The sequence below is a fragment of the Furipterus horrens genome, unplaced genomic scaffold (genome assembly GCF_987537825.1).
Source record: "Furipterus horrens unplaced genomic scaffold, mFurHor1.1.pri manual_scaffold_2, whole genome shotgun sequence".
In the NCBI taxonomy this organism is placed as follows: domain Eukaryota; kingdom Metazoa; phylum Chordata; class Mammalia; order Chiroptera; family Furipteridae; genus Furipterus; species Furipterus horrens.
Genome location: NW_028327172.1, coordinates 29,241,911 through 29,267,944, shown reverse-complemented (window position 1 = coordinate 29,267,944; position 26,034 = coordinate 29,241,911). Strand labels below are relative to the sequence as shown.

General features: G+C 34.4%; 1 protein-coding gene across 1 annotated transcript in view; it reads left to right on the top strand.

Annotated features, from left to right (window-relative positions):
• The window catches only part of SLC17A6 (solute carrier family 17 member 6), a 37,011-nt gene extending 11,940 nt beyond the window's left edge, over positions 1-25,071 (top strand). Inside the window, exons 4-12 of the mRNA XM_090263147.1 lie at positions 8,069-8,183; positions 9,650-9,737; positions 10,268-10,354; positions 13,231-13,373; positions 18,085-18,234; positions 21,054-21,186; positions 21,584-21,694; positions 22,174-22,301; positions 22,938-25,071. Of these exons, the coding sequence (XP_090119273.1) occupies positions 8,069-8,183; positions 9,650-9,737; positions 10,268-10,354; positions 13,231-13,373; positions 18,085-18,234; positions 21,054-21,186; positions 21,584-21,694; positions 22,174-22,301; positions 22,938-23,273 (1,291 nt within the window). The 3' untranslated portion in view covers positions 23,274-25,071. The remainder of the gene's footprint in view (positions 1-8,068; positions 8,184-9,649; positions 9,738-10,267; positions 10,355-13,230; positions 13,374-18,084; positions 18,235-21,053; positions 21,187-21,583; positions 21,695-22,173; positions 22,302-22,937) is intronic.
• Positions 25,072-26,034: the final 963 nt, after the last annotated feature.

Sequence of the window (26,034 nt, the reverse complement as noted above, 5' to 3'; positions counted from 1 at the left end):
CACACCGAATGTTAATGATCAGGCAGGGCGAGGTGCAGGTTTTCAACAACAGTGTTTGCTTTTCTAAACATTTCCGTATCAGAGACACTATATACCTCTCAATCTTGGCAATCTGTTTAGTAACACAGAGTTTCTTACATCACACTTACACATACACAACACAGGCAACATTTCTTCCCTTTGCTTTGTCTTTCAGTGTGAAATGCTTATATTTTCTTATATATAATCACTTAAAAAATCTGATGTATGTATGTGGGTATAACAAGCAGAGAAAAACCACATAGAAATTAGGTTTTATCTTAGAACTAAGCAAATTGAAATCATTTTAGTGTGTCATTTGCTGCAGAGGAAATCGTGAGGAGAACAACAATTTTAAGTGGGTTTCAAGTGATTTATCATTATGAAAAACAATCTTAATAAGCAAATGGCCCTTATTTTATTTTTTTCTTTCTTCTTCATAGCGACTCTAAGGCAGACATTCTTACACTTGTCTTCTTGATGAGAGAACTGAGCACAGAGTAGCAGTTATTTTCCCAAAGACCATGAGATGGTAGGAGGAAAAACTGGTGTATAAACCCCTTTCTGTCTGATTTCAAATGATGGGCTTCTTTACTAAATAGATTTCCCCTACCAAATAGCTGTACTATGCATGTTATTAAAAAAAAAATTATAGACTCTTTAAAAAAAAATTGCTCCATTACTTAGAGCTAAGCTAGGTCCATAGGAAAGAGCTATGGAATAATTTACAATTTTATTTATTTACATGATATTGCTTTTTAGAAAAGCCTTTTGATAAGAGGATAAATTTGCAAAACCTATTGTGGTGAATATTGTTTTCAGGGCAGCAGTGCTGGGAAGTGTAACTGTGTGTCCTACTTGAGACCGATGCTAGGGATAATAAAAGTCACATGAATATTAAATGTTTTTTGGTATATAATCTATTTTTGTATGTCTGTTGAGATATCAATAATATATTCAATGCTGTTTGTTTTTGTAGCATCAGGCAAAACAAAAATCATGACTGTCAAACATAATACAATATGCACGACTACATTAAGTATTGATGAATGGTGAGGTTCTTTAAGAATCTCTTCTAAAACACAGTGACCTAATTTGATTTTGAAAGCAGTGTTTCGGGGACAGTGGTCTCAGAGGGTGACCAGGATCCTGTGGTGAACAGAAAGAGTAATGGTAGTTGTTTCAGGATATTCTATAGTATTGTTTGACAGACTTAAAGATGAGGCCAGACTGGGCCATGTACTTGAACTCAGCAACTATCTCAAGTGAGGATTTATCCACAGGGGTAATCTAAATTCTAGCCCATAGCTGCCATCCTACAGTTATTCTATGAGAAGAATTCAGCTTCCTAGGATAGTTAGGATACCAAGAATAGCAGTTTGTCTCCATTAAAAGCTCAAGAACAAATAAATGGTCAATTGATTGGAAAAGATACCAGAATAAAGCAGGTTCAAAGGAGAAATATGTTATTACATACATATTCCCCAGGAAAGGAAGTTATTATTGCCCTCTGTTTGAAGTCTTTATACAAAAGTGTAAGAACATGCCATATATAAAGCCTTCTGCTAGCATCATGGGGTTTGAAGAAGTGAAACAGAGATGTAGACTATATTCTCCAAGAGATTCAAATAATTTATGATGTAGAGAAACACATGATATTTTAGGTTAAGTCTTTTAAAAGTGCTTTATGCCACATTAGGAATATCTGTGAGAGGAGATTAACTAGAAAAAAGGTGTGTGTGTGTGTGTGTAAGGAGAGTATCAGTGGTAAAAGTTGGGGGGAGGGTACCAAGACAGGTATAATTCATTTAGAAATGGTTATCAATTTAAAAAAATGTTTTCTCTCTGATATTTTAGGTCAACTATTGAGAAACATATGGAGATGCTAATGCATGTTGACTAATTCTAAGTGCCTTCAAAATGGGAGATAGAATTCTCAGTATATGTCTTCATGAACCTTAAGCTAGAATTTCAGCATGACATGGAATACTCTGAATCCATTGTCACAGAAATAGCATTATTTAATCAGTCAAAAATATTCTGGAAGAAAGGAACAAAGAATAACAATTTTCTAAAAACTATTGAATTTTAGGGAAGTTCCATGTAATCATAGCTGATATTTATAAACCACTTACTATGAACCAGACACTGTCCCTTTTCATAATTAATTCACTCAACCATCAAGATAATCCTTTGAAGTATGAAAACTTGCCTTCATTTTACAGATATAAAAAGAGAGGCTTAGAGCAGCACTGGCCGGGTAGCTCAGTTGATTAGAATGTAGTCCAGATACTCCAAGGTTGCAAGTTCCATCCCTGGTCAAGGCACATTAAAAAATCAGCCAATAAATGTATAAATAAGTGGAACAACAAATTGATGCTCCTCTCTCTCTCTCTCCAATCCATCAACAACAACAACAAAAATGGCAGCTGCTTAGTCAGTTTGGTCAATGAAAACAGTTTGAAACCAGGTCAGTGAAATTCACTTTGGGTCTTGATCAAATGACCTAATTATGATTTATGTCTGTCAAAGATATCATCCCTTTTAGTAGGTGATTCCATTCCACTTTTGCCACTCCCATCTGTAATAAAAGGTAAGCCCCTTATTTCAGCTTTCTCTAACCCTGTTCATTCTAAGCCTTCCTCTGCTCCAGATCTGTCCTTTTTGTGATGTTTAGGGGAAGTATCTAGCACCACACTGCCGAATCAATGATGCTCAGATCAGAAAGAGTAAATCAGTATCACCTGGGAACTTGTTAGAAATGCAGATTCTCAGTCCCCTCACAAGCGTACTGACTTAGAAGCTCTGGTGCCCAGCCATCTGTGTTTGAACAAGTCCCCCAAAGTGATCCTCACATATGATAAAGCCTGGAAGTCATTGCACTAAACTATTTTATATTCTGGAACTTCTTTTCCATACTATTTCTTCCATTTCTTTTTGAATCCTAAACTTTGTTCATAAAAGACAAAACTCTCTTTAAATGAGCCTCTTTAACTACTTCCTTCAAAACAAGAGGGGCAGGGTAGAGTTCTCCTCTTGCTCCTGATTTCTGTAACCATCCATCTTTCCATCAAGCTTTTGTATTGCAAAGTTTTTGTTATGTTATCTGCTGCTGCAGGCACTGTTAATGCTAGTATTAGTTCTGCTTCCATGAATGTGCAGTAGAGCTTAGTAGTTAAATATCTAGGATTTACAACCAGACTCAGTAAGTATAAACCATACTTTTTCACCTAGTGTCTATGTGACCTTCAAAAGTTATTTAAACTCACTGGGACTTGGTTTTTCAATCTATGAAATAAGGATAGTGTTGTAGTTTCTCATATCGTTGTTGGTTTAAAATGAGAATCGAGGACAGTGACTAGTACAGATTAACAATTCAATCACGATTGGCTATAGTTATTTTTACTTGACTGACTCCTTTATGGATTTACTTTTATGTATCAGGGACCGGCCACACCTTTTAGGTGCATTATTTCATTTAGCTTCACAGCAATCCTACAAAATATAATATATTAATATTATCACTGTACAAGTCCTAACACCCCTTAAATGCTTAGGATATGCCAGACATTCCTCTGGGTCTTTACTTGCAATAACTGATAGTTTCTTTTAGTATCTCTTTTGTTGATAAGGAATAAAGCATAAATAGTAATATAAACTGCTCAAGTAATAAGTGACAGAAGTGAAATTTGAACCCAGGCAGTCTGGCCCTAGAAACCATGCTCTTGACCGTGACACAGCATTGCCCTTTTTGTAGAGAAACATCAGAAAGCTAGAAATGTTACTAAGTTTCCAGTCACATCAGCATTAAGTGACAAAGCTAGGGTTTTACAACAATTTCTGTACCATATTTATGTCACATGTTTTTCTTCTCTCCCACCATTAATGACTTTGGCCCCTTGTTACTCTGCAAGACATCATCTTGCCTGAACTTAATGAATCCTGATTGCCTTCCATCTCTCTGGCCTCAGATCCCACTCTCCTTGATTCTAGTAAGCTTCATACGTACTTCACCTTAGGGCATGATTATCTGTTATCCTTTATGATCCCAAACCCTATTATTTCCTAGAAATCATGGATCTTACTGCTCTTCCCCCAACCCTTGGCCTATTGACATTTCCTCAAACCTTGCTCCCACCATCCTTGTTCATCACCTCATTCTTGATGCTCTCATTCCTATCCACCTGTATGTACCACCATGCTCAGCCATTTTCAAGACTGCCCTACGTGCTGATACCGAATGTAATCCCTCCCAATTTTTGAACCTTTACTGAGCCAGTTCCTCTTTTCAGAATTTCTTCCTACTTTTTGTATTCGTCTTCCAGGGCACAACCTGGAAGTTCCTCTGTGCAGGACTAGCTTCCTGGTCACCCTTGCTGACATGGATTGCCTCCATTACTTCCCCTTTGTACTCCTGTTACAGCCTTTAGCATAAATTGTCCCTGGGCTGCTTATCTCTCTTTCGTTCTCTCTGACTCCACCCGGGGCCATTCTTATCTTTTTCTGAGTGCCTAGTAGCACAGGTTTCTATGTCAGAGAGCCCTGGATTCCACTCTCAGCTCCACTCCTTGCTTGTTTTCTTGGACAGTATTTCTGTTTGCATTTTCATATTTGTAAAATGTGAGAAAGTATAACTCAAGAGTTGCATGGTTTAAATTAACTAATGTATAGTTAATGTATAGAGAAAGTATAGTAAGTACTTTGTAAATGTTAGCACCCTGCTTCTCAACACAATAGCCTGCTCTAAATACAGTCTCACAAGGATTTGGAGTGTGAATGCATAAATTCATGTTGAAAGAAGTGGCTAGTTCAGTTTGGCTGTGTGTGGAACAGCAAGAAAAAGTGTAAAGGCTTCTCATATTGGGCATAAATTTTGGCAATCAGAATTTTAATTACTTGGATATTGATGTGTATACCAAGTCTGTAAAATTTAAAAAGAAGATCGGGTTCTGAAAAATTTGATGGATTTTATTCTTAAATAATTAGAAAAAAAATTCACAGCATTTTTATGATGTTATGGCCATTGACGATTTTAAAAATGACTAAAGGAATCAAGGAACTTAAAAGTAGGAAGCATTTAGCAATGTTATAAGATTATATAATTTGAAACACTATTCAGGGCAAGAGTGGAAAGTAAACATTTAAAACATTTAAAGTGATCTATTAATATTTTAGGAACAGAAAGATGATTTCAAGTAGCTGTATAGAAATTATTAGTTAAATTTACGATTAGAATCCTGAGGTACATTATTAATGCCATAGCATGTACATCATCAGATATACCAGCTGGCTTTGGAATCAGATTAGATTTATAATGGGGCTCCTCTAGTTGGAACTGCTTAACAACGTGTAAAAGTGATTTCACTTACTTCAGGCTTAGTTTCTTCACCTCTAAAATGGGTATATTAATACCACCATGCCACTGGATTGTTAGGTAGTTGTGGATTTTATGGCACGTGAAGTGTCAGAATGGTGTGTATCAAGTTGAATAGCACTCATTAAATTTACATCTGACTATAGTGGGCACTCAACAAATAGTTCATAATTGATTTAGCTCCACTGGTGGGGGACTTTGCTCCCCAGAGGACATTTCACAATTGCAAGAGACAGTTGTGGCTGTCACAGCTGGGGTGGGGGTCTGCTACTGGCATCTAGTGCCCACAGGCCAGGGGCGTGAGGAAACACCTACAGTGCGCAGGGCTGTTCCACACGGGAAAGAATTATCCGGCCCCGACAGTGGTGTGGAGGTTGAGAAAACCAGGCAAAGAGTGGGTAAAGTTCATCTCTCTCTAGCTTACTTACAGAGAGCAGCATGTGAAACCCTCCAAAAGGGACAGAGTGAGATTTAGAAGGTGTATTTATAGAAAATGAACTTCATGCTTCATACCTTCAAAATAATTATTAGAAAATAAAACCCAGAAGTTAGATAAACCTGGATAAAAGCCTTCTGGTTTTTTTTTTCCACACCAAATGATCACCTGGACGGTGTATTAAAAACCAGATTTCCAGGCTTCACTCCCAGCACATGGTGATTTGAAAAGCCTAGAGTCAGAAATCTGCATTTTTAATGAGCGCTCCAGGGGATTCTGATGCAGCTGGTTTACAGATGACAGTTTGAAAGAATTCTTCCAAAGGGCTGAATAGAGCAGATGCATAACTCATAAAAATACTTTCAAAAACCCTGTAGCATTATGTAGCTCTGGTTCTCTTTATCCTTAAAGCCGTAAGGAGTCAGTCTTATTATTATTGATGATAAATAAACAAAATTGGATGGATCTACAGAAAGAGAGTGCAAGTTTGCCAGTATCCGGACAGCCTGCTCATATGACCAAAGCACCTGTGTCATTAGCGCTTTCCACCTTCGCTCTTTCTGTCGCACAGGTACTACATTCAAACTCCCAGAGCAGTGGAAAGGTCTGTTCACCTCACCAACCTTTGGGAACACGCACCATTTAACACCAGGTCTAGGAAACATGCCCTATATGCTCCCTCCTATTTCCTCTCAGCCCTAAAGGAACCCTCTGCAGTGTTCTGGGAAATGCACACAAAAACATTTGGATTGTCGACTTAAGAGAGGTGAAAATTCTTTCAATTTAAAAGTGATAATCAATAATTAAAATACATTTAAATCAGTGTCTTATAATAATTTTGGATTCTTATCTTGCAAAGACAGGTTATGGGAGTTTTGCATTTAGTTTTTGAAAAATAAATCGATATTTGGCAGAACTTTGATGTCACTAGGCGTGTGGCATTCTCATAGGAACAATTATTTCTAGAAATAGAAAGTTTCTCTTTTGTGTCAAACAGAAAATAAATTATGCTTTGACACAAACTCAAAGATACCTATTCAGCAAACAGCACAGAGAGAAAATGGAACAGAACATTCACCTTCTGAGTCACCACCTACCTCTGTGGAGAGAAACTTCTGAGGACAGGGGATATTAGGCTGCATCAAGTAAACGAAAGTATCTGACCCGGTCTGTGATGCATAGAAGCAGAACTAATCCACTTGGAGCCTTGGTCAAGTCATTTCTCAAATTTCAGTAGCTGGCAAATAACGATCAAGGCTCCTTTCAGAAAATCAAGTCTTTCACAGTTACATTTAAGCGCACCTCCTGGAAGAATTAGGGCTTCGAAGAGGAAATCAATTTTGACTGAGTTAAACAACTCAAAATTTGACTTGAGAAAACCTGCACCGAACACACAACTAAGCTCAGTAGAGACAGTATGTCCCCAAACTTCCATGCAAGAGAGTATTTCTAAAGTTACCCAGTTATGCGGATGTTTTGCTTGCTTAGTAAGAACATTATAAAATCGTTTTTAAATGATGAAGTGGACTTTTTACTTGTAGATGGATAAAAATTAACATCATATTTTTGTAATTTTTTCTGGAATTATTATGTATATGTATGCACTTAGAGATGTGACTCAGACACACTCTCCCCACCTACCCACATGCAACAAAGAAAAAAAAAAACTTAGACAGATATAGTAATACTTATTTCAATTATAAAAACATGTCCTCCGGGAATCTGATAATGAGATTTCTTTGGGCATTTAAAATATGATTTCATTCATAAAAATTTTATGAACATTCTGATTTAAGGAAATCAAAAATAGTTGTATAATGTGGGGCACAACTCCATTCAGGCATTTATTATTTTTTGAACAGCTCTAGTGAGTATCTGCTATGCGCCTGACAGAGTATTTGGGGATATAACAGTGTATCTGAAAATATGCTCTAACACTTAAGAAGCTTGCATTGTAGAATGAAATGTAGACCAAAAATATATACAATGATTCATTAAATATTTTCAATTTGTAATTACATCTATGAAGAAAATAAATACAAGTAAGTATAACCAAATTTACTAAATTCTTCTTTTATTTATTTCCAGTATTTCAAGATAGTTTACAAATCTCTTTGCAATGGCGCTTAGTCAATCAAGTTCAGAACATATTTTATTCTTTTAGAAAAAAACATTCTACTTTAAAATTGCTTGTGCTTAACCTAAGAAATTTAGATCTATTAATTCCCTTTGTTTTTCAGGGTTTTTGGAGCTGCCATACTTCTTACCTCTACCCTGAATATGCTAATCCCATCAGCAGCCAGAGTGCATTATGGGTGTGTCATCTTTGTGAGGATATTGCAGGGACTTGTGGAGGTATGAAACTGCAGGATGACAACATCTCAAGGTTGCTATGTTACTAAGAACCAGCAAACAACATTTGTCTTGATCTACAAATAAGTATGTCTTAATTCGGTTGTGTCTACACTGTGTTAAAACATTGGAAAAGTTAAGCAATCGGATATTTTGTCTTCAAATGATGCTAACTTACAACTGTGACTGCTTATCATTCCTTCTCTAGAATTGAGTGGTATTAAAGAAACATTTAATGCTATTTGAATTTAAAAAAGAATAAACATTTTTGTTAATGTATTCTGATTAAAATTTTGAGTTTGTCCTTTGCTGATGGTAAACCTGAATTAACATCTTTTGGGAGTTTTACACCAAGTCTCTATTGGCTTAGAATCATTATTTGAGTTTTCATTAACATATTTCATTGCATGTATTCTTTAGACATCTAACTCTGGTGATTAACTTTTGCTCTATCAGCCCACGGCCTTTGAAAAAATAGCATTAAAAACTTGAGACTGGCCTACCTGTTGCCTCTTCTTTTTCTGTGAAGTATGGTAAGAATAGATAAATCAGATAAAGTATTAAGATGCTGAAAACAATCTTCTATCTCCAAAAAGGAGGAAAAATTGATAGGATCAAAATAACAGAAAAAGGATAATGACAGTTGTTCCTTGATATTCGAGGGATATTGGACCCCCACCCCATCCAGTTTGAATACCCAAATCCATGGATGCTCAAGTCCCTTATCTAAAATGGTGTAGTGTTTGCATATAACTTATGCACATACTCCTAAATACTTTATACCATGTCTGGATTAATTATAATACCTAATACAATATAACTGCAATGTAAATAGTTGTTATACTCTATTGTTAAGGGAATAAAAACAAGAAAACAGGTCTGCACATTTTCAGCACAGACACAACCATGGTAGGCCCAACTACGATAGTGCATGTCAGCAACAAAGGTACTATATCTTTTCCCTAATATTTTTGATCTGAGGTTGGTTGTATCTGCAGATGTGGCACTTGTGGCTACATAAATTAAGGGTCTTAAGTTCTAGAGACTTCTTTTAGGAACTGTGAGTTTCAAGGATCTCAGCTTTACCTTCCTTTGCATCGATTCCTTATATTTGAGAATCACTGAGTTTAATGCCTCACAAAAATTCATTTCAAATTTCCCAAACTGTTTAGGATCGCAGATAAACTGAGGAATGTAGAATCTTTTATTTCGCCTTTGTCAGAAGACAATTGAGGTAGAAATAAGTCTTGAACTGTGATGAGAATTTGAGTAGGTCACTAAAAAGAGGCCATGTCTTACCTGGTCTGGAATGAAAGTTTTAGAATGGAATTTCAGGGAATCAGCAAATTCCCATGAATAGCATCTTTCTTTTGTGCCCATTTTAAGGAAACAGCATCAGAGAAGGGAATGTGCTTATTTTTCAATGACCCTGGATCCTAAATGGTGATATATATCTTCCCCCATCATAGGGTGTCACCTACCCAGCATGTCATGGAATATGGAGCAAATGGGCCCCTCCTCTAGAGAGGAGTAGATTGGCAACCACCTCCTTTTGTGGTAAGTACTGTGCGCAGATGTAGATGTACTGGGTGAAAGTTTAGGAACAACTTGAATAAGAATTGAAAATTGGTAAAGCTCACCTGTAAAACCAGTTGGGGAGCATGTGTGTGTGTCTGTGTGTACAGCAAGAAAGGCTTTTTGACCACTGTTCCAATTTATTTAATTCTTATTAGTCTCTTTAAGTCCTCTATCTCTTCTTGTGCTTTGCGTTTCTTTTTTACTTCATTCATTTTATCTAGGTTTTCAAATATATTTATGAATGATTTTTATTAAAGTTTTTAAAATTTAATTTTTATTAGTCTCATTTTAAAATCTTTGTTGTGTCTTGGATAAGTTGTATCTACTTGTGTAGTCTTGTATTCCTGGCTAAATATGTAGGCATATGTATATGGTTGCAGGTGTGTGGTGTGAGTGTGCGTGCGGCCAAGTGTGCGTGTGTTTGTGTGAGTGAACCAAGGAACATGAGATAAAGTCAAGAATTTTTATGGATTTCACTTGCTTTTTTTCCTTTCTCCCTCCTCCTTTAGGTTCCTATGCTGGAGCTGTGATCGCAATGCCTTTAGCTGGCATTCTTGTACAGTATACTGGCTGGTCTTCAGTATTCTATGTCTATGGTACGTTGCATTTCTATACCATAGAGTTAAAAGAAATGTGCATAAGCTAAAAAATGACATAGATCACTAAATATACTTCAATGCTTACTTACTTATTTTTTTCCCATTAAGAGTCCTTTCCTTATATTCTGAGAAGATCAAGGAAATTGTTCTATGTCTACAATTTTCCCTACATGTTCATTTATTTTTTTAAAAAAAGCAACCACATTGCTGATGGCAATTTTATGATGTATGATGTATATTGCCATGAATTAAGAATAAAAAATTAAGTTAGCTCTTGATTCAAAGCTGATTAAAAAGAAAGAGCTAGGCAGCACCCACTTCTCCTTTCTGCCACTGTTTTGTTAGCCATTTCCCTGATATTGCTTCCTCGAGACTGAATTGGGTAAGAAAGCTGGATAGCGATAGGCATGCTAATGGAACAATTCAATTTTGTGATGAAATATTAGCAGTCTCTTGCAGCAGTGGCGCATTTTAGTCCTCATTTCCTCTGAATTAAAGGACATTAAGCTCCCAAATAGAAATTAAAAAATGACAAGAAACCCTAAGTTCAAATTCTCTTTCTGTTTACTTTCTAACTAGAAGTTGAAAGCTTACCACTTGAAAGTACCCCTAAAGTCTCTCTCTAAGAAACACATTTTTCATAACAAGGAAAGAAAACATATATAAGAGAGATGGATTCCAACTGATACTGTCATTGATTAATACCATCTTTGAACATGGCATGAGAATCTGAAAGTTTAATGAAGTCATGAGGTTGAACAGGACAGTTAGCTGGCTGTTTCCAAATTTGCCACGATCCATTTCCATTTTGAAATGTTCTCATCAGATCAAATTCTTATGTTTGTAGAATGTTATTAAATATACTTTATAGGAAGAGCTCTTATCCTGGCTCAAAAGCTTTGCATGGCTTTTGTATTTATGAGTGCTCTAAATTGTAAACCATTCATGCATTTGTACATTTTTTTTTCTGGGAAGATTTTTTTATCAGATTTTAAAATATATCTTTCAGTAGACTTTCAAAAGTTCATAATTCAAAAGTTTCAAGCATTTATATATAGGGTTTATAGTACAAGCTGGGATGGTCATACATTAAGTCCTCTGTTTTGTGCCTTAGTCTGTAACTTAATTGAAGACATGATGTGGCTTTAAAGTAAGGATACTAGTTTCCACGAAGCATTTATGAAAACCAGTTTCATTATTTCAAGTTATAACTTATTTAATGATTATCATTGAATGATATACAGTTTGAATATTAGGTAATCTGAAAATATCATATCATAGCACTTGCTTACTTGCTATGTAAAAAATTGGGTCTTTGAGCCACACATTTAATATTGATAATTTAAAACTTAGTAAGGTAAAACCTGCACAGTGATTAAAGTTTTAAAAATGTAATTCCAACCAAGTGATGCAAAAGTAGGTTTATAGTTGTTCATCTGGAAAATAATACAATAATTAATAAATAATAATACAAGAATAAACTGTGTTTCATGTACTTAACAGCTGTAAACCTACTTTTGGTGCCCCCTGTAAAGAGCAATTAGCTGAGTATCTGGCACTTCTGATGCATTCAAAGAGTGGGAATGATAATTACTTCTAAATTATAAGAGCTCTTCTTTATCAAGTTCTTGTTTTGAGCCCTTCACTGTGCTAGTTGCTTTATGCATTATCTCCTTTAACTTTTCTTTGCCACATGTCATAAAAAATGAATTATTATCTCATTTTATAGTGGAGGTTTTGAGAGCTTCAGCTGCTGATCAGATTATGCAGCTAATGAATGACACAGCCAGGATCTGAATCTGGGAGAGCCAAATTCCATAATCGCTATGCTATCCCAAATTTTCACTGTCTGACCCCAAATTGTGTGTTCTGTTACATTCAGTAATTAACAGAAGCATGGCACATCAGAAGCTATGGTATTTAGAAACACTTCTTAGAGATTGAGCAAGCAAAAAAAAAAAATTTATTATGAAGATCAGGGACATTCAGATTGTTACTCAAGGGGGGAAAGAACAGTCTTAGGCAAAAATGAAATAGCCAGCTGCTGAGAAACGAGAATTAATCACATAAAATTCATTTTATTATTAATGTTTCCAGATTTATATTGCACAATAAGAGCATGTTTTAATGGTGAGAGTGCTAAATAAAGAAGGAAATGGAAAGAACTCGCAAACCATTTATTGTTCTGAAATTTTAAGTTTAATCTGCCCGAAAATAATCAATAGGCAATAATAGCATGTACTGAAAATAATATGGTGTACACTCACCTAAGTGGGAAATGTTATTACATTAATTACAGAAGCCCATTTTTAAAAAGTACAGTAGCCACTCAGGCTAAAATTATTTTCTAGGTTTTATTTAATAGTCTGTTTACGAGATCTAGAAGTGCTATCAGCAGAGGTAAATGAACATTTCTTTTCTCTGAAAATGCAAACCACTCTCATACATTCAAGACAGGCCAATAACAAAAGGCTTAACTCCTTGTAAAATCCTTTGAGGACACAAATTTTGTCTTGTTCCTCATATTTCTCTCACTGAGCAGAGTGCCTGAAAAAGTAACTGCTCAGTCAGCATTTGTTGGATGTATGAACGTGTTCCAAAGCACACTATTTGATAATTATTTATTGTGTATTTCAGCATTATTTAAAAAGACAAAGATAAATACAGGACCAGCCTTCAGGAACTTTGAAGTGTGGTGACAAAAGACAAGAAGAGATAGCTGAAGTCAGCTGTAGAAACAGAAACTCAAATTCGCACTCTATGGAACGTGTTTGTCTGGAGATACTTGTAGTCTTACTCCAGCAAATCGTTGTTAAGTAGGAGTATTTACGATGATTTTCTTTGACTTCCTCCTTTTGAACTCTTGTTTACAGGAAGCTTTGGGATGATCTGGTACATGTTTTGGCTCTTGGTGTCTTATGAGAGTCCTGCAAAGCATCCTACTATTACAGATGAAGAACGTAGGTACATAGAAGAAAGCATTGGAGAGAGTGCAAATCTTTTAGGTGCAATGGAAGTAAGAATTTTATTATGGTGTATATTTCTATTCTTATTCTCCATCTCATCTCCCTCCAGACAACCAAATTATTTTATATGTCCCTATCCAACAAAACTAATTTGGTTTCAATCATGATTTTTTTTTAACTTCATCCAAAAATTCTTGACTTACTTAGGAATTATTGCTACTTCTTCCATCTATAATTTTTTATTTATCTTTATTAAGCTTCTTTAAACTTGCCCTGTGTTATCACTATGACAGTAAACATAAATGAGTTTTAAGAACAATTCATTATGGTACATAATTTAAACAAATTCAACCAATAGTTAATTTTAGATTGTAGGAAATGACAAATCACCAAATCACCTAACATAGTCATAGAAAGACTATTTTTTTGTTCATTGAATAGCCTAAATGTAGGTTTTATACATGTGTATTTATGCCATATGTTCTTTAGTAAATACTAAAGCATCAGAATGCCAATAACAGATAGCTGATGTGAAAAATATTCTTAATATAATATTAGCCTTTTTTGATGAAATGTTACCATTTTTGGGATAATTTTGAAGGTCAAGTATTATAAAGATAATGTTTTTTCTGATCATGATTTGGTTTATTGCACAGAATCTGCCTATTGAGAGTGAAATGCAGTTCTTTGTCAAAATGCAAATATAACATTTTATCTCATGTGACATTAATATATTATAAATGGTAAATAGCCATGTGATACTACTTAACAACTGGTAAACAAAAGTAATGTATTTAGACAGGTTTGGTAATTCAGCACTTACTCAGTAACTCAGTTTCCTTACGCTAAGAGTTAGAAGGTAACATTCACTGGCTGAGGAACCAATGTTCCTTATATGTTTCTCCTTTTTCTTTTTAAAGCTCCTTTCCACTCTCTGATTGTATTTTATTCCAGCTCTGCTTCTCTACTTCATTTGTTAGAGAAGGCCTGTTTTTGACATCTCATTCTAGGTGAAAAAGTCTGTCACCCATTGTTGCTAAGGATATGTATCTTGACCTTTAATGAGTAAGAAAAATTTTATATTGGATATTATTCAGAAGTTAAACTTCTCTGCTTAAAAGTAATCCTTACATTATAGTTGTTCATGAGCCAAATAGACTGGCATTAGAATTTTCCCCTTCCATTTTTCTTCTGCAAATGGATGGATAATTTTTTTCTAATGGTGGCTCCTCAAAAGGCAAGTGGTGATGTGGGGGTGGGGTGGGTTTGGCCCTGTGCTCTTGTCCCACCAGCCATACTTGCTACAGAGCAGAAGCTAAAGATAGGCTAATCCAAGTGACTTAAGAATTCAGTTTCAATTTCTAACCAAAAACAACTTGATGAATTTATATCTGCATTAGTTAAATTTGATTCTTTTATTTACCAGTTCTTGAGATAATGCATGTCTACATCAAGTGTACATTTTTTAAAACAATCAGAAATTTAGTCTAAGTGAAAACCAGTCTCTGAAATGACCCCAGAAAGAATAGCTAGTAGGTTGCTAAAAGAGCATAGATAATCTCAAAATCCCCATTTTCTATAACTTACTGCTTTCTAAACACAATATTTTATGTCTTATTGATATTTTGTACTTTCTTTTAGCTTCGAAGTAAATTTTTCAAAATGAGGCCAGGTGGGACTGGAACTTATACTTCATTTTGAACTTTTTAATTTTTATTTTATTTTGAACTTTTTATTGTGACTATGTTTAATATGCAAGAACAGTGACAGGAACATCCATGGATCCACTACATAGATGCAGCAGTTGTTAACATCTTTCTTATTATTTCACTTGCTTTATTTCTGAATAACTTCAATGTAAATGTGATATCATAAAACTTTATCTACAAATATCTCACAAGTATCTCTAGAAAAATAAAAATATTCTCCCTAATGATCTAAGTACTACTGTCATACCTAATACAATTAAAATAATTTCCTAACATTATTTAATACCTAGATATTCAACTTTCTAATATCCAGTCTGAATTCTAATGCCTAGTCTATATTCATATGTCTTTTAGAGCTATTTGTTTTGAGTCTGGATCCAATTAAAGATCACACACATTGCAGCTGACCATAATGTCTCTTTTTAAAACAATTAAATATAACATACATACAGAAAAGTGTACAAAATCAAAAGGAAAAAGCTTGCTGTATTTTTATACCCTAACTACACCTTGAAGCAAACAGCGAGTTCAGTCAGTAGAATGTTATCAGAATACCATAAACTCTCCTACAGCCCCTGACAACTTCTTTAAGATGTAAAATTTGATGCTTTTCTCTTATATTTGTTGAAGTGTTTGCAATCTGAGGAATAAAATTCTTAGTGGAGGTAATACTGGTATAAATAAAAGAAATACCAATCCAGGAGGAAAAAGTTATTTGCTTCTAATAATATTCTAAAGTTATTTCTTATACAAATATTCATAATTCAGATATTCCTTATTTGGCAATTTTTATTATCAGTGAATAAATATATTCATCTGGCACCATTTTCCTAGAGCATATTGAATTAAGGAAAAAACTCTGCGTTTTTAAACCCATCTGTGATACTATCACTTGATATTTTTATCCAAAGCCATAGAACTCATCACACATTATTAGGACAGGCTTTTGTGTCATTATTTTATCATATATATGATAAAATTTTATATATATATATATATATATATATATATATGTGATCACTGCAGTATAACTTTCCACCATATTGCTTTTTAAGTGCTCTTTAGAAGGATTAATTAAAATCACAATCAATAATAGCAATGATGATGTACTATATCCAAAAACAATTGCTAAATTTGTGTAAAAAAATGTTTGCCCCCTATTTTAAGTTAAAAAATTTTTTTGGGGTGACATTAGTTTATAAAATTATAGAGGTTTCAAGTGCAGAATTCTAAAATTCATCCTCTGTATATTGCGTTGTTTACCACACAAAGTTGCCGCCATTCTTTTCTGCACACTTGATTCCCTGTACACTTTACTAACCCCTCCCCCCCCCCGCCCTCCTTTCTTTCTGGTAACCACCGTACTATTGTCTGTGTGTACAAGTTTTTTGTTCATTTGTTTGTCTTGTTTGTTCATTTGTTACTTTCAGTTTTATATCCCATATGTGAGTACTTCCCAAGCTAGCATTAAACAAAATTATTTTAGATTATTATTTCTTTACCAAACAGTATTTTGGTGTTCAAAATAAAGTAATTGAAAAAAATGTTTGAAAACATGAGAAATATTTTAAGGTGTAAAAATTAGTCTTTGGATATTTGTTTTATATTTGGGCAAATGCAGGATTTTAAGTATACTGGGTGTAATTTTTTAATGGGTGTTATAAGCAAATCTAATCATTTTTAGGTTTTTAATTTTGAATATCTTGAATATCATAAATAAGTACAGTCATGTGCCTGTTAATGACTGGATACATTTTGAGAAATGCAGCGTTAGGTGATTTAGTCGCTGTGGGAACATCAGAGTGCACTTACAGAAGCCTAGATGGCATAGCCTACTCCTGCAGTATGCTTTCATATGACTAATAACGCAGTAGGTTTGTTTACTCCAGCATCACTGCAAACGTGTGAGTGATGTGCTGATGAGATATGGTGTCACTAGGTGATAAGAATTTTTTTGGCTTCATTATAATCTTATAAGACCACCATAATATATATGATACAGGTAGTCCCTCTCTATATCACGGTTCACTTATCGTGGCCTCATTGTATTGTGGGATTTTTTAAAATATTATATTTAATTATTTATCATGGATTTTTTGCTATATCGCGGGATTTTGCTGTACTGTATACGTATGTTGTTAAAGTTACGTAGGTCTAAGAGTGTAGAATATGTTTAAGAACATAAGTAGTGTTTATAGAAGTGTGGAAAAGATTAATGAGGGAATGGGAAGGGTTAATAAGGGACTGGGAACAGTTTATAAGTGTGTGGGAAGGGTTTATAAAGCCTTAAAATATATATAAATACTAAAATAAATGTAAGGTTTCTACTTTGTGGATTTTCACCTATCGTGAGGGGGTCTAGAATGTAATACCTGCAATAAGTGAAGGAATACTGTACATCATTGAGGAAAATGTTGCTATGCAATGCATGACTATAGTTATAATGTGCCCATCGTGTGTAGGTGGCCAAATGCTTTAACCAGAGGAATTCCATGTGAGTTTTATAGAGCCTTACACTCCAGTGTCACATGATTTATATTGCTGCCCATTAGCTATCAAGAGTGTTTATAGACACGTAGTGGTATCACTGTCTTTGGATAAGCTCTAGGTTATTATACTCAATTTTTCTTCTTTTTATTTTCCTAAGTACATTGAATTTTCAATATTTTAGATAAAATATTTTGGATACTAACAAGGTCACTGATTCATCAGTGAGTTTTAGCTGAAGTATGATCTGTTACTGCCCACCCCCCAAAATCTTAGAAACTGAGATCTTTGCTTTTGGAATTAGTTTTATATATGGAATCTTGTATATTCCCAACACTGAACAATTTAATGAGAATAAGAGGTGGATACCTTTTATTCCCTCTATTAATGATTACTCATGCAGCTAAGATTAACTGGAATATTGCAATTAACAATTCACTGCTTTTTGCCTACTTCCTACCCGTGCCCCAACATACACATCCTACAAATGCAAAGCACCTATCATTCCCAGGGAAGTTAGAATATATTTTAAATGGTCAGAATGGCTCTCTCTTTGGGATTTCAGAAATTCAAGACGCCATGGAGGAAATTTTTTACATCTATGCCAGTCTATGCAATAATTGTCGCAAACTTCTGCAGAAGCTGGACTTTTTATTTATTGCTTATTAGCCAGCCAGCATATTTTGAGGAAGTCTTTGGATTTGAAATCAGCAAGGTATGTAAAAATTATCTTAAACTAGTGAATAATTTTTGAATTTAAGTGAATATTAAGTTCCTTTGCCAAGATTGTCTCTTCTAAGTTCTGTGAGTTATTTATTTATTCAGTCAACTGATAACTTCTGGAAAAAAAGACTAAGTAAGATATTTGTCAGCTGCCTTCAAATGTCTACCAGAAACTGTTCTTTGTTGTGAGAAATACCCTCATAGAGCTTATATCTCAGTTGGGGTGGGCATCAGTATCACCTTTTCTCTGTAATTAAGCATAACTTCTTTTAAGTGTCAGGTTAGAGACCATGTAACACTGAATGAAAAAATACTTTATTAAGTTGGAATTGTAATTACCAATCTAACTCTTCTTCAGTGCTCTCAAAAACCTATCTGGCTAAAAGATTTGAGGATAACAAAAAATATCTGAAACATTCTTGTATGTTGTTTTTGGATTTATTCATTAAACAATCATGTGTTGAAAATGATATGCAAAGCTTTGTGTTAGATTCAGAAATAAAAACATGGTTCCTGCCTTCGAGTGTTCACAGCTTGGTGGCGTAGACAAAAAAAAATAAGTAAAAAAAAGTTACCAATTATAGCACAGTATGCTAATTTCCACACACAGGTATTCATAGCCATGAAAATATAATCATTTTTGAGATTTTCTATAAGACTAAAATAAACATAATAATTCCACTTTATATTTATGTAAGGTTTGAAATTTACAAGGCCCTTTCATATTCATGAACAACCTTGTGTGGTTGAACAGGGGATAACTATCACCATTTCTCTTGAACTGATGTAGAAACAGAAACTAGAAATGGTATTTAAATTGCCTGAAGCCAAACTGGTAATAAATGACAGAATCATGTTTAAGCCCAGATCCTTTGATTTATTTCAATTCCCTCCACTATGCCATTTAAATTCAGGTAAACCATATATTAATTTAAGCATTTAGCAAGTATTTGTTAAATGCTATCTCTGTGCCAAGCCCTTTGCTGAATTCTGAATACACTTGTCTGTGCTGGCAATGGACTTGCCATTTCTCTTCATGTCATTACATACATCCAGCTGGGCTCGCTATTCATATTATGTCTCTACTTGAAACACTTTCTGAAGCCTGGAACTGAAGGAAGCTTGAGTTGAGGAGTAGCTATTCTAAGAGCTCTTTTGTAAACCCTGTTTCTAAGGAAACTGTTGCCTCCATTGCTGAGAAGAATGGTTGCTTTAGACAGGGCTCTTCTCTGTGGAGCTGATCAAACATTGTAGGGTAGCCTTTGGGAGCTCTGAGAGGTGTTATACTCCTCAACAAAGGCTGCTGGAGGTGTGAGTTCATTTTCATAATCTAGGACAACTATGACACTGAGAGGCTATTGATAAAGTCAGGTCTCATTGGGGGAGGGAAGGAACCAACTAATGTTAATGAAACTGCATGGTCTTTCTGGCCCTTTAGCTCCAGTTAATTGAAAATGCATGAATAAGAGCAATGATATTTTACAAAAACTAAATATAATAACCAGATAGGTTGATTTGACTCACTTATTATATTTTTAACTAAAATTGTAGATAAATTCTATACACACAGATTGCCTTGAAGATTTTGATTATAATGATTAAAAAAAAGGGGGGGGGGCTCCTGACCTACCTGAAAAGCATGTAAAGGAGGGGATGCAGAAAATAGATCAAGGGCTTTGGATCTAGGCTGTCATGGTTCAGAAACCAAACTCTACAATAAACTAGTAATAGTAATATAAAACACTTCCATCTAAAGTAAAGGAGAATTGAATAGCTTAGACATCAACCTATTTTAGAGTCATTCACTGTGTCAATTAATCATCAACACAACTCAAGTCCATGGTTATGACACCACACTGTACACCATTGTAAAATAAAATACAATCTTTTCTTCAGTAATTAATTTGAAAAACATATTCATATCAAATAATAATCTTATCCACTACTTTTCATTTGCCAGAAACTGTGCTTAAAGTTATACTTAGTAAAAAAAAACTCCTATGTTTATATTGAACATTTAAAATTTACTACGTCCATGTTATGTGGTAATACACAATTAAAATGCATTTTATTTATACTTTCTGCCTCCATAATGCTTAGAGCATAGTGCCTTGCACATAATTATTGGTCAAAAATGTATGTTGAATTGATGCTGGTGGGTTAGATTTCAGATTGCATAGACACTATATTTAATTGTATGGCAATGTGACCAAATATTGATATTTGACATAAAAATGTCTAAAATTGAAAAATTGATCTACATTTCCTGGGTTCTTAATTTATAGACACTGATATAAAATTTATAAGAGGTATATATTTAAGATGAAATAACGGTTGTTAGCCTTATTATGAATTAAAAAATGAGTTTGAAATACAAGGTTTTGTCTAATATATATCCCCTCTGACTGTGTCTCCATCTTTCTCTTGCTCTTCTACTCACCCTTTCTTCCTAAGGATAAATATTTGCAAACATATTTAAGAATATAAAATGAACACATAAGTAGGAATAACTCTTCCATAAGATTCAGGATAGTTTATTCATAAACTCAAAATTTACTGACTCATAGCACAGTAAAACAATATTCTCTTTTAGAACATAAAAAGGATCAAAGAAAGTTACTCAGCTTTTAATGCTTCTTCTGTGGAAGTTATTACTTATTCTAGGAATAAATAAGTGGTCATTTGGAGACAGCATTTTTCCTACCTTTGTCTGTGAAGAGTTTATAATGAGTTCAAAAAATCAGGTCCATTAAATTGCCCACATTACTTGTGGTCATGTACGTATATTTCTCCCCTCTTGTTTTTCTTCAGGTTGGCATGCTGTCTGCTGTGCCACACTTAGTAATGACAATTATTGTGCCTATTGGAGGGCAGATTGCAGACTTCCTAAGAAGCAAGCAGATTCTTTCAACTACTACAGTAAGAAAGATCATGAATTGTGGTGGTAAGTATGTAAGTGACGTTTAGAACACGTTCTTAGTTCATGATGTTCTGATTTACATAAGTAGTGTTTTCTATATCTATCAAATATGCAGATAAACTCATAACTGTGTCTTCACAGTTCATTTGTAATAATTTTCCCATCTTTAAATTTTCTTAACTCCTAGTTTTAAGTAACTACACAACTAACTTAACCCTTCCCACCATTAAGCTTAAGGTTGTTTTGGTGTTTTTATGAAAACACAAGGAAGGTTTTAGTCATCTTTGTGTATAAATTATTAGTGTTATTATTTTTGTGATCGACTGATGGAAGTGGTTTGCTAGAGCATTTATAGCAGTTTTGGCTCATTGGGAGAACTTACACAAATTTCTGAAGTGTTTTCATGTGTTTGTCTCTGCAGGTTTTGGCATGGAAGCAACACTGCTTCTGGTCGTCGGCTATTCTCACACTAGAGGGGTGGCTATCTCATTCTTGGTCCTTGCGGTGGGATTCAGCGGATTTGCCATATCTGGTAATATACATTATTAAAATTGGTACTTGTGCCATCTGATCTTGGCTGGTGATAATAAGGTGATCTAGCTATATATCTCCAGGCAGTCTACTTTCTGCTTTAAATATTTTTACTGTTGAGAAAGTTTAGTCAATGTATCTTCACTAAAAATTAAATAAAAATAATAAAACATTTAGAAAGCATTATTTAGATTTGTTACTACTCACTTCTTCCCTGCTTACCCTTTTTATTTATTTACTTATTTATTTTGGTTGAGAGAATGTATCTCCTTCCCTCTGTGGAGTGAACATCACATATTAAGTATTAGATAAGATATTATACATCACTTTATTCTCATTATATCCCTGAGTTAAATTCTCAAAAAGTAATTATTAAGCACTTGCTGTGCACCTAGTATTTTTAAGGAGGGTAGTGAGTGTGGTAGAAAATATTCTAAGAGGCTTGGGATTCTCTGAGTCAAGGTTGTGTGTGTATTTCAGGTTTCAATGTTAACCACCTGGATATTGCTCCAAGATATGCCAGTATCTTAATGGGCATTTCAAATGGTGTTGGCACCCTGTCAGGAATGGTTTGCCCTATCATTGTGGGTGCAATGACAAAGAATAAGGTAAGATGGAAGAGAACAGATGTTCAGTTGTAGAGGATTCTCTCTTATGGTTGGGGGAAGTGTTAATATATTCTTTTTGGCATTTCTTTTCTGGCCCACTCACCACACTCTGAGTAGGGGAGGTGATTGAGGCTCAGAAGAAAAGAGTGAGCCTCTTTTCCCAACCAATGAGCAACATGCTTCTCACCACCTTTTAATATTTCTGATATTTCTGATGTAGTTAAAAATAAACAAGATCTTTTGTTCCTAGCTTATTAGATGAGGCAAGCAGAAATCTTCTGAGCTTTATTTACAGACTCTACGTCTGACTTATCTGCAGTTCTCAGTAGAAGAATATAATTATCAGCTATTTGTCTTTATATTTACAGATTCAAAATTATGGTTTAGTAGAAGAAGCTGAATAAAAAGAGTAGAGGAAAATATTAATTAAGTCGATTATAAATATTTTAAAAATTAGTAGGCCATAAATATATTTGGAGTTTTATTCCAGAACACTAGATTTAAAATTTTTTAAATAATAAAAGTTATATATCAGAGAAAGTTTCTGTCACAGGATTTACTTCAGATAATCTAAGTAGGGACTTCCTCTGAAACATGCGGTGTTTGTCCTCACTGTTGCCACTTTTGTCACTGCAGTCACGTGAGGAGTGGCAGTACGTCTTCCTGATCGCTGCCCTTGTCCATTATGGCGGAGTTATATTTTATGCATTATTTGCCTCAGGAGAGAAGCAACCCTGGGCAGACCCTGAGGAAACAAGCGAAGAAAAATGTGGATTTATCCATGAAGATGAACTTGATGAAGAAACAGGGGACATTACTCAAAATTATATAAATTATGGTACCACCAAGTCTTATGGTGCCACCACACAGGCCAATGGAGGTTGGCCCGATGGTTGGGAAAAGAAAGAGGAATTTGTACAACAAGAAGGACAAGACTCATACATCTATAACAACCAAGATGATTACTCATAACAAAGCTAATTGCTGGATTTACTTTTAGTGTTTGTGATTAACTTAATTGTGATTGCACAGATTTTAAAAATATGTGGTGTAAACATGTAAACATATCAACCAGGCAAGTCTTGCTGTAAACATGAAATCAAAACAAACTCATGAAGTTACTATCAAGTGCAATCTGTAGAAGTTGTGACATTCCATCATTTCCATTCAGGTCGTCTCTTCTTGCGTTTGTGATTTAAAGGTTGACTGACCAAACAGTGTAGAAGCCAAGTAGTTACTCATTGGATTCATCTGAGCTAAAACTCACCACCATTTAATTAAGCACAACTACAACAGTTGGCACTTTTCATCCTCCAAAGGTTAGGAAGCCAAAGCTACTTGATCATGTAAAATGCACTTATATATTTGTTACACTGCATTGCAAGATCTCATGCGGAAGTCCTGTTTTCACAAAAATGTAATGTTGTCATGTTGCCTGCATCAGATATTGACAACGTTTATTGAGTGTAAATCATGAAGTTGGGATATCTCAATTAGAGAAGAATATTGTGGGCTAGCAACTAGCAAGACATACTAAATAATTATTGTTATTACATAATGTGGAATATTTTGTTGGTTATCAAAGGAAATGTGTTGCAGTGTTTTATATGAAATGTTTGGGCACAAACAGTTATCTGTGAAAGAGAACTTGTAAAGTGTGGGGTATGCTTCATGTTCTTCCATTCATTTACCTAGCAGTATAAAACACTTCACATTTTAATAAATCTGACTTTTCATGTAGCATATCACATAACTTTTTTGCAAAAAATATTAAAAAAGACTTCAATGTATTTTTATTACAACTTTGTACAGGTTGTAACTTGCATTAGAAAAAAAGAGATGCACACACCATAAAGAATCTAATAAGAAATTTGCTATGGAAATAGAGCCCTGAAAATGCAATATTAACAACAAAAGAAATAGAAAATGGTTTAGATAGTCTTATTCCTTAATAATTAAATACTATATAAAACTTGTGCCACAGAGCTATATATAATATAAAAAGATAAATTTAATAGAGAGATTGTAAGTAGATACTTTTATTATTTAAAGTCCCATTTAAAGTATATTTGTCTTATATAGGACAATAAATTATATTAAAATTATACCTCTATATATCTGTATATCTTATACATATCCATACACAGAAACATAATAAACAATCTTCACAAAAAAAACCAAAAATAGCATACACCTAATGTTGGGTTAGGAGACTGCAATTTCTACTTTCATAGAGTAGTAGAATTTTAGATGGAGCAGAGGCATTTTGCTTGTCATTTCTTAATAATACTCAACAGGAATTGCAACATTTGTGTACCAAGCAATAAGTGCAATGCATAAAATTTCCTGTCTGTATATTATCTTTATTTTGCTTGTGGTAGTTTTATGAGTGATTGGAATGATATTTTTCTTTAAAAAAATTAACAGACCTCTTTTTAATGTTCTAAAATGACAATAATGCATTTCCCAATTCAACTCAAAATATTATTGGTGTATTTAACTGTCTACTCTGGATATTTGACCTGTTCAATGTATTGTGCTAGTGACTGGAGGCCCTGCTACTGCAAATATAAACCATAAAGTTTGTTTGGAAAATGCGGACCATTCTTGACCTTAAGAAAATAAAAATATATTCTGCTTTGTGTCTCCAAGTGATGTAATGTGGTCATAGCTTTTGTTGTGTTGAATGAAAAAAAATGTGGATTATCATTTTTGTTGCTGCAGAAAAAATACTAATAAACTGCTCTATTTATCCTTTTGTAAAAACACAGTACATTAATTTGGGTTTATTTTATTTAGATTGTAGCTTTAATGTGAATTTAACTTGCGTATGATCCAAGGATGCCAAATCTAGGCTCAAGAATAACATTTTATTTTTTAGCCACTTCAGATTTAATAGGAAAACATGGCATTCTTCAGATTGTGTGGGATATGGTTCTGTAGAGAGAATTTTGCAGCAAGAAATAAGTCTGTGAGTCAAACTCCATCTTTCAATGAAACTTCTACAGCTTCCGCTAAGCTTAAAGACAATTTTAGGAGAAAACTCAAAACTTGTGAGGTCAATGATACTGCCTGATTTTGATTGCACGCATACTTTTTGCTGGGCACCACCCTAATCATTTTATGTAGAGTATCTAATGTAACTTCACAATGACCCTCCAAAATAAGAAGGTTTTTATTCCAGATTACAGGTGAAGAAACTGAAGCTAAAAAGGTATTCATTCAGCTCAAAAAGATTTATGGGATGATTGAGTTGATACTATTTAACAAGTGAGGTTAATGAAGATCAATAACAGAATCTGACTTGATCAAGAGGACACAGAGGATGTTACAGATTTGGAAAGAAGTTATAATGATTAGCTATATTTTTGTTTTTATTTTTATTTTCTTTTTAAACAAGGTTATTATTATTATTAATCCTCACATGAGAATTTTTTTCCCCCCCAGGGGGAGAGGAAGGTAGGGGAGGGAGAGAGAGAAACATCCATGTGAGAGAAAAACATGAATCCATTGCTTTCCGCATGAAGTCAACATGGGATTGAACCTGCAACCTAGATATGTGCCCTGACTGGGTTCAAAGCCTCAACCCATTTGGAGTATGGGATGACACTTCAACCCACTGAGAACCCAGCCAGGGCTTAAACCAGGTTTTTATTTAAGGAATTAATTAAAGAATGTTCATTGCTTCAACCACTATCCCATACCCATGATACACGTACCTTCAGTGTGCGGG